The sequence below is a fragment of the Canis lupus genome, chromosome 8 (genome assembly GCF_048164855.1).
Source record: "Canis lupus baileyi chromosome 8, mCanLup2.hap1, whole genome shotgun sequence".
In the NCBI taxonomy this organism is placed as follows: Eukaryota; Metazoa; Chordata; class Mammalia; order Carnivora; family Canidae; genus Canis; species Canis lupus.
Genome location: NC_132845.1, coordinates 14877580 through 14889875, shown reverse-complemented (window position 1 = coordinate 14889875; position 12296 = coordinate 14877580). Strand labels below are relative to the sequence as shown.

Below are 12296 nucleotides of genomic sequence, written 5' to 3'. Positions count from 1 at the left end.
CGGCCGGAAGCTGCGGGGCGGGGTCTGGGGAAAGGGGAGGAGCCCGGGGGGGACGGTCCGGCAGAGACCCGCCTCCGCCGGCGAGCGGTCCGCAAAGGCGGGGCCTGCGGCGGGAGGAGCCTCGGGCCCCACCCACGGAAACGCTCCCCGCAAAGGACGCGCGGGGGCTGTGGGCGGGGCCGGGGGCGGGGCCAGGCTCGGGCCCCGGGCCGGCAGCGATTGGCTCCCGCTGGGAGGGGGCGGGCCCCACGGCCAGCCCCGCCTCGTCGGGGGGCGGGGCCTGCGCCGGCGCCTCCGGGAGAGGAAGGAGCGCAGCGCGGAGCCCGCTGGGGGACGCCCAGGTCTGCGGCGCCCTCGGCCCCAGAGGCGGAGCCGGAAGCTCTACGGGCTCGTCCGTGAGCCTCTGTTTTGGAAGCGGCAGCCCTCTTCCTCTCGACCCGCTCCGCCTGCCCTTGTCGCCGCTTCACCCGGAGGCCCGAGTCCCCTGCCTGGCCGGGCGGTGCCGCCGCAGCTCCCGGACCCGGAAGAGGCGCTACCCCGCTCCTCCGCCATGGAGCCCGCTGCGCCGTCCCTCACCGAGGAGGACCTGACCGAAGTGAAGAAGGACGTGAGTAGCCAGCCTTGCCCGGGCGCCGCCGAGGGCCGGGGGTCGCGGGTGGGCAGGGGCAGGCCCGGCCGGGCGGGCGGGCGAGGAGAGCGGAAACGCGGAGTGGGAGTCCGAGCCGGAGAGGAGCAGGAGCCTGCGGGTCCGAGGGGCTCCAGGTCCGGGCGCTGCTGCACGACGGCGCCCGGGGGACCTCGGTGGAAGCGACCCCTCGTGACCTGTTAATCCACGTTTAGGTCGCTGGGTTCTGAAACCCTGTCCAGTGGAGCGTTTCACCGCACTCAGCTTCTTGCCGACTCTCCACTCCTCCCCGGGGATCTCTACCCCCCACCCCTGCGCTTTGGGGCCGCGTCGTCGGGAGTCGACTGCCCAGGTTCCGCCTTGAGTCACACTCCCTAGGCTGCTGGCCCAACCTGGAGCGACAGCTGGACCCGAGAAAGGCTCCAAGCAGTGGAGCAAATATGTGAAACTCTCTTATAAAGGGGGGTTGGGGGAAGCTCAACAGCTGAAAGCACAACCTGGAATTCCCCTAGTAAGCAAACGCCCACATATTTAAATTGGGGGGTGGGTGTAGCCGAAAATTAATTTACAGGTAAATGCTGAAAATATTCAGTACCTAAATTATGCCCTTTTGCTTGGATGCTGCAGAACTGCACAAATCTTAGTACTTATTTGTTGAGGTATCTCGTTTCTTTTGCTTTTAATTACTTGTTTTGCCACGTGAGACCTGTAGGAGTACCCCCAAAATACTTCGTGTAATTTCGAATTAAAACCAGAAACCCAACAGAAAATGAGTTCTGCAGCACTTAATACAGAATTATATTTGTGAACTGGACAAGACAGCAGCTTTTTTAGATGTTCATCTACCTTAGATGCTTACCCCCTTTTCTCCCTTGAAAGGTTTATTACACTGCACTCATAATTACATAATGACAATTGGAATGACTCATTAACAGAAGGAAACTGGATATGACAGGGATTTGTGCCTTAGTTTGCTCATTCAGCGATACAGATGGAGCGCTTAGTATATGGAAGGCACTGTCCTTGGGCCTGGAAAGATACAAAAAAAAAAAAAGATAATCTGGCCTCTGCTTTATATTCTAGTCGAGATAAAACCGGGACATTGATAACTACCACAGAATAAATGAGTGTTGTCTTATATAAGATTGGTGCCAGTGGAACCATGCACTTCAAGAGCTAAGCCTGTGGTGTTCCAAAATCTTTGTCACATAATTTGCAATGTTCCCGTTTAATCTTTACAGCAGTGCTGTGAGAGGTTACAGTTGGGCATAAATATAAAACCTGTACACAAACACAGTTGTGAAGAGTGACTTCCAGGTCTCTTTCTTTTTTTTTTTTTTTTTTTTTTTCATTTATTCATGAGAGAGGCAGGCAGAGACACAGGCAGAGGGAGAAGCAGGCTCCATGCAGGGAGCCCGATGTGGGACTGGATCCCAGGTCTCCAGGACCACGCCCTGTGCAAAGGCAGGCACTAAACCGTTGAGTCATCCAGGGATCCCCAGTCTTCAGGTCTTTATTCACTTTTTTTCCCTGTCAGTTCATTGATACTATCCATCTCCATGATTTCAATTTACAGCTATCTCAGCAATTCATAATCTTGGGGAATCATGAAGGGGTCTCAGGAGGTCTATGAAAAAAATGTATGTGCACATTTTTTTTCTTAGAGATTTTTTTCATGCTATTTTCAAAATGGTTGATGACCTCAGTCTTAAAATTATCATACAAATATTTGCACTTCCTTCTTTGTCAACTCTAGATGCTTGTTTCCAAATATCTACTGGAAATTTACTTTTATGTTCTGTACACTCCTCATCTTGTCAGAAATTGAACTTTTTATCATCCCTTCCCCAAAGCTGCTTGCTATATTCTCTGTCTTGATGGATAGTATGCCACCACCCAGCCTTCTGGAAAGTCCCACTCTTTCATTATGCTCCTCCCTTCCCCCTGCCCCCATCAACTTGTTTACCTCATCTTTTGGATTACATGCTGCTGTGAGGTATGCATGGTTCTAACAATTCGAAAATTAGAAATTAAGACGCAATCCCAGTTTGAAAAGAGCTTAATTTCCTGGAAGGAGGGAAACAGACATAAATTAATAATTGCAAATTACAGAATAAGTGCAATGAATTTTGCATTCATCTAGAACACTATCTACTTGACACTCTGCTAAGTGCAGGATATACAGAGTTGAACAAAACAAATGTGGTTTTTGCCTGCTTCAAACATATAGGTCATTAAGGTTGAAGACAAATATATGCTTACAAATTATGCTAAGTACTATGAAGGAGACAAACAGGTATTGAGACAGTAGCAGGGGGAATCAACTTGACATAGGACGGTCAGGGAAGGTTACATTTAAAGTGGTTGCTGAAGAATATAGCAGAACTGGGGCAATAATCCTCTAGGCAGAGTAAGGTTTGTAAAGGAACTAAAACAGGCAAGACCTTGGTGACTTGGGGAAATTGGAAACAGGCAGAGGGTGCTCTGAGAAGTTAGGAAGGTTGGCCTAGAGCCAGATCATGGAGGATTTTACAGATGGTAATAAAGTATTAGGATTTTTCTCAAGTGTAGTAGGGGTCTGCTGAAGAACTATGTTAATATTTTTAATCCCTTTGCCTATTGTATGGACGGAAGGGAGCAAAAGTGAGAAGAGGGAAACTATATTAATTCATGGAATTAATATAGTTAAGAGCTGATGGTGATTTGGATCAGGGGGAAAGCAGTAGAAATGGATGGAACAGGAGGATTCCAGATGCATTTTTGAAATAGAAATGTTAAGATTTGGTGATGGATTGAATTGAGAAAGAGAGTAGAGTCAGACTGGTGAGTGAAAATGTCAGATCAGCAATTAGACCTACAAATCTGAAGATCACAAAGGAGATCCAAGCTGTGGGATTGAGTGAGTTCACCTAGAAAGTTGAGAGCTAGAAGGGAAAAGGGAGATCATAGGGGAGTTTTTTGGTTTTTTTGTTTTTTGTTTTTTGTTTTAAATGAAAGGTCATAGCCACAGAGATGGGAATAGAGCCAGGGGAGTGTGGTATTCACGAAACCAGTATTTCAAGGAGAGGGAGTGGTCAGCTGTGTCCATGCTGCTGAGAGGTAAAATGAAGACAAATGAGGATGAGATTTGACAGTGACGAGGTTCTTGGTGGCTGAGAAGAGTAATGATACAGAATAGAAATGAATTGGGAGATAGGAAGTATAGTTGTGGTATGTAGAAAAGTGAAGTATATGCACAGGGTGCTACAAGGACAGAAGAGAGGAGTGCCTAATTCCTTCTGGGGAGTTTAAACAAAGCTTCCTGAAGGAGGTGACCACTGTGCTGAATCATAAATGATAAATAGGGACTTAGGGTATGAGAAGAGAAAATCAGATAAAGTGACAACTGAAGAACTACACAGTGACAGTTTTAGGTAGAACACAAAGTACCAGGACAGTTAGAGGTGGTGACAGATTAAGCTCCAGAGGCAGGATCCATCCTATGAAGTGCCCTGTCTGCCATTATCAAATAGCTGTTACTTATTGTGTACTGACTGTGTATCAGAGACTGTGTCAAGCCTTCATACTCATTGTCCTACTGAGTCCTTCTAGAGGTTCTGCAGGGTAAGTGTTTATCACTATTTTACAAATAAGGAACCTGAAGCTTAGCTTAAGTTTCTTGCCCCAGTTCTTAAAGAAGTATATGGCAAATTACGATCCAAACTGACATTGGCCTTATTCAAAGCCATACTCTTGACCTCTCTACTATTCTGCCAAAGTTGAGGAACTTTATCTTTTAAGTTGGTGGAACACACTGTTTTAAATTTTTACAAAATTAACTGACAACATTTCAATATTAGTAGAATTCCACTCCAGATTTTCATTTTCTCTTGAAAAATTGGAAGATCTGATAGATGTGTGAAGAAGAAATTTGAGTGGGAGGAAAAAAATGGGAAGTACAGCTAGGTGTCTTGTTTGTTAATAGTCCCTGCAACGTATGACGAAGACCTGAGCTAAGGCAATGCTAATGATAAAGATGAAGTGAAGGGGCAGATTTGATAAATACAAGGGGTAAGTTGGCAGGACTTGGTGGGTAGGTGATCAGATGTGGCAAGGGAGCAACAGAGAGGAAGTTGAGGATGAGTTGAAGGTTTATCGCATGATCAGCTGGATGGTGGTACTCCCAAATGAGTGAAGACTATCAAATGGAAAGGACAGGCAAAGATATCAAATTTGGTTTTAGACAAGTTGATTCAAGTAGCTTTGGGATGTCTAAGTGGAGAAAGTCTTGATCACATACACAAATTTGGGGATCATCAGTATGTAAGTAGTAGAGATGACAGCAGATGAGGTTTTTCAAGGAGTTCAGCTTTAAAATCAATTCTCTCCCTCCATCCTCACTGCTTAAATTCATGCACTCAACATAGCTTATGTAAAATATTGTGGCAGTCTCCTTATGGGTCTCCCAATTTTTGCTCCCCCAAGTCCTCTGCAAAAGTTTTTATTATTTTATTGCTTCTTATTTATAAACCCTTTGACTCTTGGCTACAGGGAAACATATGTTTCTCAACATGTTATAAAAACTCTTCCATAATACAACCTGTTTTCCTTTCCTTAAGCTTAATTCCTTAAGCTTAATTTCTTACCAGTGTCACATGCACCCCTGCATCCCAACTACCCCAGACTTGTTAGTATTCTCCTCTGTGCACCTTCATACTACAAGTATACCCTCTCTAAATTTCCCGGATCATGGAGGTACAGTTAATTGTTTACTCTGTACTTCCCTAATACTTGTGGTTTTTTTCTGGGTCATATCACATTGTATGATAATTATTGGCTTGTGTTTGATAGATACTCCAACGAGACTGTGTGCCCTTTGCATACAGGATTCAAGTTCTGTTCATATTTGTATGCTCAACACTTGGCATATTGGGTATTTAGATATATGAAGAGTTTGTTGCGTGAACAAATAAATGAATGTGGGAGCTCAGTGGCTGAGAACTATAGGGACCCTTCACCCAGCCTACTTTTGTGCCACCATGTACTCAAATATTTCTAAGATCTTCCATTGCCTTTAGCTCATCATGATAAATGTAAGTCAAATTAGTCATCATTGTCTTCATCACTAACATTTATATTGACCAGTTACTATGTACCAGGCACTTTCCTAAGTACTTTACATATATTATTTTGTTCCTCATAATACTCAGATGAGGAAGCAGAGGCCCCCAGGGAGTTAAGTTATTTGCCCAAGATCACATATCTAGTAAGTAGGAGAGCTAGAAAACAGTCATTGGCATCAAATTATTAATGCTATTTAGTGGGACCCACGTCTGCTCATTAAGCCCCCTGAGGCACTTCTCAGATCTAAGCCTGTTTTCTGTGATTTCCTTTTCTTCATCTCTTTAATTTCTTCCAACATTCACTATTGCTTTAGTGTACTCCCCCACCCCACCCCACCCGGCACCCACTTCCTTCTACCCCCTGACTCACTGAGTTAGAATATAGTCTTTCCAACTAACTCCAAAGATAGACACATTAAGGGCTCTTATAGTTATGCTCTTTTAAAGACATTCATACTCTAGGATAGACACTCTATGGTTTTACTCTAAGAAAATGGAAAAAAAAAATTTTATAAGATTTTATTTATTTATTCATGAGAGACACACAGAGAGAGGCAGAGACATAGGCAGAGGGAGAAGCAGGCTCCATGCTGAGAGCCTGATGTGGGACTCGATTCCGGAACTCCGGGATCACGCCCTGGGCCGAAGGCAGACATTTAACCGCTGAGCCACCAAGGCATCCCAGGAAAATGAAAGATTAATAAACATGAGAAGGTTATAAATTATGGGACCTCGCTAAGTTATCCTCTTTGGTCCTGACTAATCCTGGATTCCATGTTAAATGGTAACTAAAATGTATGGAAGCCTCTGCCCTCATCTTTACCCCTGAAAGTGGAGGCCTGAGCATACCTCCCCTATTTCCATGGACCTGGGCGCTCTAGACCTATTCCCTTGTCTCAATAGCGTGGCCTTGGTTTATAGGTGTGAAGATGAGATTAAAACAGGACAGAAGAAGGGCAGCCCCAGTGGCTCAGCGGTTTAGCGCTGCCTTCAGCCCAGGGCCTGATCCTGGAGACTTGGGATCGAGTTCCGCATCGGGCTCCCTGCATGGAGCCTGCTTCTCTCTGCCTGTGTCTCTGACTCTCTCTCTCTCTATGTCTCTCATGAATGAATGAATGAATGAATTAATTAATTAATTTTAAAAATCTTAAAAAAAAAAGCTGCAAGGAATGTTTAGTCTGGGACCTACTTCTGTCTACTTGGCCCTTCGTCTTAATAACATGGATTTTAGTAGGTCTGAGCCTCTTGACTTCAGTACGTTTTCTCTCACCAATTAAGATTCCTAACTAATGATCAGTCACCTATGTGATTTCCTCAAGTGAGGGTGAAAAAAAAGCACTGAAGCACAGTTTTATGTCTTTCAGGCTTTAGAAAATCTGCGTGTATACCTGTGTGAAAAAATCATAGCTGAGAGACATTTTGATCACTTACGTGCAAAAAAAATACTCAGTAGAGAAGACACTGAAGAAATTTCTTGCCGAACATCAAGCAGGAAAAGGGCCGGAAAATTGTTAGACTATTTACAAGAAAACCCCAAAGGACTAGATACACTGGTTGAATCTATTCGGCGAGAAAAAACACAGAACTTCCTGATTCAGAAGATTACAGATGAAGTGCTGAAACTTAGAAATATAAAACTAGAACATCTGAAAGGTAAGATATTTTGGTGTCCAAGAATTCGTTTAAATGTAACAATGCTTTTAAAAGCAAAATACAAAACAAATCAAGAAATCATCATTTTGTTTTTATTCAAAAAGTTTCAGCTTCAGAATTACATTTGATTTACATTTTTTTAACCTTCTGTCGTTTCATTGGAAGATTAGAATATCACTCTGTGTTCTGTATTTATATTCATTTAACAATACCATTTATACAAAAATGAAATCCTGGTGTACATAGGAGTTTGTTTCTCAAGTCTGCAGGATAGAAGATCAGTCTATTCAAAAGTAACCCCTGAAAATGCACATAACACATGAAGAAAAATATATAAGGCAAGGTATTTGTAATAAGTCCAACTGTAATGGTTCTTCCACCAGTTGATCACAGAATGAAGCGATTGGCATATGTTTGTAAGAATCGTGTTATGTAAATTATCCATAGCTTTAAACACTAGAGTTACATGTCATGAGAGAGGCGTGGGAACAAAGGTTGATGAATGACTTGCCGTGTCTCACCCTCACCCTGGAGCACACACTCACTAATTGGAATACTACACAGAATTGCCTCTACTGTTTAAATCCTCCTCTCCCCACAAACCCCATCTCTCTCCCTGTGCCTTTCTCTAGACAGTTGAGATAAATGTGCATGTGATGTAGCTCTACTCCAGCTGTTCTAGGCACTGGGGATCCAGAAAAGAGTAATTTAGGCCCTTAAGAAACTCTGTAAGTCCATATTGGGACACATTGGAAGTCTCCCCTCCTGAGCCATATTTCAGAAAATAGTTTCTATAGCATAGATCAGAAATGCTGAAGGTATTGTGAAGTTGAACAGCTGTTGGGGGAAAAATGATCTATAAATATACTTTATAGATTTTGCAGATTTTACATAAAATTTCTCAAGTCAGGAGATTCTGTGCCTATAGACATGTTAAATATTTGCTAAGACTAATAGAAAGATAGAATTTGTGCTTATTCTTTTACCCTGAGGCTAATTGTTAGCTACACCCATTGGATAAGGTAAAATTCTTTGATCAGAACAACCGCTGTCATTTAAGTAGACCATTAGGTTTGAGAACCAGGACATTATTAATGTGAAGAGACCTGGGTTATAGTTCTCAGTTTCCCAGGAAGTGGTTCTGGAAGGTTGGGTATGACTTAACTATTTGGGGACTCTCTTTTTTCATCTATACTAGTGAGAAGTTATCCAGGGGACCTCTGAAATCCCTTCCACTTCTAACACCCTGTGATTCAAGAATCCGTAATTGGTATTATTTAGCTCAGAATTTGAGCATATGGTCCGTTTAAAGTTTGTTTTTTATTAGGTAATGTGTTTTGTGCCAGAATGCTAAAGAATAGCAGTTTTGAAAGCTGTTTCTTATTTTATGAAAAATTTTAGGGGCTACTTAATATTTTCTAGGTCATTCAGTGGTTAAGTATATAAGTATACAAATTAAATGTGAATGATAGCATATCATTTAGCTTCCTTGAGACTATTTCCTTATCTAGGAAATAAAAATAATGGTGCACTTCATGGCGGTTGGGAAAAGCAAATGAAACGTGAAATGGATTATGACCAAATTTATAAATTGCTGTTTAAATTTTGGTTATGTGGTAGCCAGCTTGTAATCTCTAAAAATGTACAAGATAGGTATGGGCTTAATTTTTTTAGTTACTTTTTCATTTACATCTGAATAATTTTATCATAGGACTGAAATGTAGCAGCTGTGAACCTTTTCCAGATGGAGCCACAAACAACTTCTCTAGATCAAATTCAGATGAAAGTAATTTCTCTGAAAAACTGAGAGCATCCACTGTCATATACCATCCAGAAGGAGAATCCAGCACAGCCCCTTTTTTTTCTACTGAGTCTTCACTGAATTTGCCTGTCCTAGAAGTTGGCAGAACTGAAAATCCCACCTTCTCTTCAACTACACTTCCCAGGCCTGGGGACCCTGGGGCTCCTCCTTTGCCACCAGAGCTGCAGTTAGAAGATGGAGGAACTTGTGGAAACTCTAGTGAGATGTTTCTTCCCTTGAGGTCACGTGCTGTTTCGCATCAATGACAGTTTGCAGCCTCTTAATTTTTTTTAATAATGACAAAAAATATTTGAAAGATTATCAGTCTTTTTATAAAATTACTGTAATGACTTAACATTTGATATATGTTTTTTAAAATGCAGTGGAAGCCTACTTTATAAAAAAGACTTTTTTAGAACCAAAGAATTGCATACTTTTAGATAGCTAAAGAACATCATGTTGATCATGTACTTTTCAGTGTTTTCCATTCTTTCCATTTTTAAAGTATTGAGTGTTTTCACATTTTTTAAGACTAATAGGGAACATTTCTCTATTTGAGAATAGAGTGTTAGGGTAGGAATGATGTCTCAGTGTATTTGTACTAGAATTTTCATAGTCTAATAGTCCTTTCCGACTATTCAGTAAATTTTCAGACTAAGCTATATCTATATGGTAATAAATCCAGTCACTGACAGGAAAACTACGAGTGTACTGAAAAGAACCTCCCACTCACTTGGGCTAAACACTTACAGAGTCCCCTTCTGATGTGGAGGAGCACCTAAGGGAGTCTGAGCCACCTAAGATCTCAATTTGCCAAAATACGTTTCTTATTAACCTTATTAATTAATACCACTTTCTTAGGATTTTCACAATCTTATCATTTTCATTCCTACAGAAAAAAATCTCAGCAAAAACCTGCTATTACACGTAATTTGGTGAGGTTTCAAAAGTATTTTTCTGAACTTTTCATCCTCTTTCAGTGAGGACCACTGTACAAGTTGAAATAACTAGAACAAAATGTTGTCTGTGTGTGTATATGTGCTAGTCTTGTCTTCGATACTGTCTGGAACAAGTGGGCCATTGGCTTCATTTGTCTTTTTTACTATATAACAAAGTTTGACTAGTTTTACACCTTTATAAATTTTATGCTGTCATTGGTTTTATTTAAATTATAATCTCCTTGTTTCCTGATATATGTCTCATATATTTCCATTACTTTGAAAAGGCAGAGGTGGGACTATGCTATTAACAACAAGAGTTTTTGAATTACAGTGCTATTTTTTTTGGAAGTTTCAAGTATTTCAATAGGAAATAAATACCTAAAATACTTTTTTTACATGTACCAATTTTTATAGAAATCTTACTTCAAGTGATGAGATCAAGTTGCATTTCTGGATAGACATGTATTTATCAATCACAAAGAAGATCGGCCTTTGGCTTTAGAACTTGTTTTAAGCCTGGATAATTTTTGTAGTGTAACATTTTCTAAGGATTATGGGAAGCATGTTTCACCTTCAGCAAGGCATAAGAAAACAGTGGCATTACATTTAAAGAAGTTAAAAAGCAGAAGCAGGCTTTTCATTTCATTAATTAAAATTTGATATGTGGTTACTCTTATTTAAAAATAATTTACTCAGAATCAGAAATAATTTAGATATACTGTATCACCCACATTTATAGTTGATAACACTGAGTTTTCTTTCAGACTGTTAACTATACAGACAATAAAATTAAGGTTTTAACAAACTTAGCCTTTTGGGTTTTCTGAATCCTATGAAGTCAATTTTTTTTTTCCTTTAAACTGAAAACCACCTATTGCTGGAAGTACATAAATTAGAATGACTCACAGGTTGGTGAATGCAGGAGTGAAAAAGTTACTTTTTACAGATATTGTATTATCACTTCACACAAAAGCAACAATCCTGATCTCACTTTATAATTCTATCTTATTCAATAGACTTTATTTTTTAGCATGGTTTTAGATTTGTAGAAACATTGAGCAGAAAGTACTGTTTCCATATGCCCCCACTTCCTCTGTTTTCCATTTTGATATCTTGCATTAGTGTGGTATATTCATTAGAATTGATTAACTAGTCTTGAAACATTATTAACTAAACTTAGTAGTTTACATTAGGATCTACTCTGTGCTGTGCACTTCTATAGTTTGGTTGTCTTTTTTTTTTTTTTTTTTTTAAGATTTTACTTATCTATAGCAGCACATGCACTAGCAGAAAGAGAGGCAGACTGAGAGGAGAGAATCCTCCAGCAGACTCCCCACTGAGCTTGGACTCGGATGCAGGGCTTGATCCTGTGACCCTGAGATCATAACCTGAGCCAAAATCAAGAGTCAAACTCTTAACCGACTGAGACACTGAGGCCCCCCAGTTCTATGGGTTTTGTTAAATGCGTAAAGTCATCTATCCACCAGTATGATATCATACAGGACAGTTTCACTGCCCTAAAAATTTCCTGTGTTCCACTTACTCATCTCTTCCTTTTCCCTCCCCCTTCCAACCCTGGCAACCACTGATCCTTTTATTGTCTCTGTGGTTTTGTTTTTTCCAAAATGTCACATAGTTGGAATCATATGTAGCCCGAGTAGTATGTGGCCTAATTTTTCTCCATGTCTATTCATGGTGAACACACCTCTTACTTTTGGTCAGTATGTTGGTCTTAGTGCAAGGTCAAACACTGGCAAATTAGGAACAGGCCAGAATAATGGCAAATTTTTGTTTTGTTTCAGTTTTTTTTTAAGAAGTGTTTTGGCTCTGTTTGGGATTTGGGGATTTGTTTATTTTGATAAACAGATTTTGTTAAATTTTAACTAATTACCAATCTTTTGTGTTTAGTGATTTCTGTCCCCTGTTTTAGAAATTTTTTCTTCTCTCAATGTCATGATGGTATTTTCCTATGTTTTTTTCTGGAAACTTAGTTATTTTAGTTTCATAATTGGCCATATAATTCATTATGAAGTGATTTCTATGTATGGTGTAAGGTAGAAGCCAAGTCTTACAGGTGCTGGCTTTTAACCTAAGCAATTTCAAAGGGAGCAGAAAGTTCTAGGCTCTGGTCTTATCTTGTATCAGTGGATAAATATATACACTTTTGATTTTGG

General features: G+C 40.7%; 1 protein-coding gene across 1 annotated transcript; it reads left to right on the top strand.

The window, feature by feature from the left end:
* The first annotated feature begins 253 nt into the window (after positions 1 to 253).
* BCL10 (BCL10 immune signaling adaptor) lies at positions 254 to 10927 on the top strand. The gene is made up of 3 exons (XM_072834324.1): positions 254 to 607; positions 7092 to 7380; positions 9092 to 10927. The coding sequence occupies exons 1-3, from the start codon at positions 551 to 553 to the stop codon at positions 9445 to 9447; spliced, it is 702 nt and encodes a 233-aa protein (XP_072690425.1). The 5' UTR covers positions 254 to 550; the 3' UTR covers positions 9448 to 10927.
* Positions 10928 to 12296: the final 1369 nt, after the last annotated feature.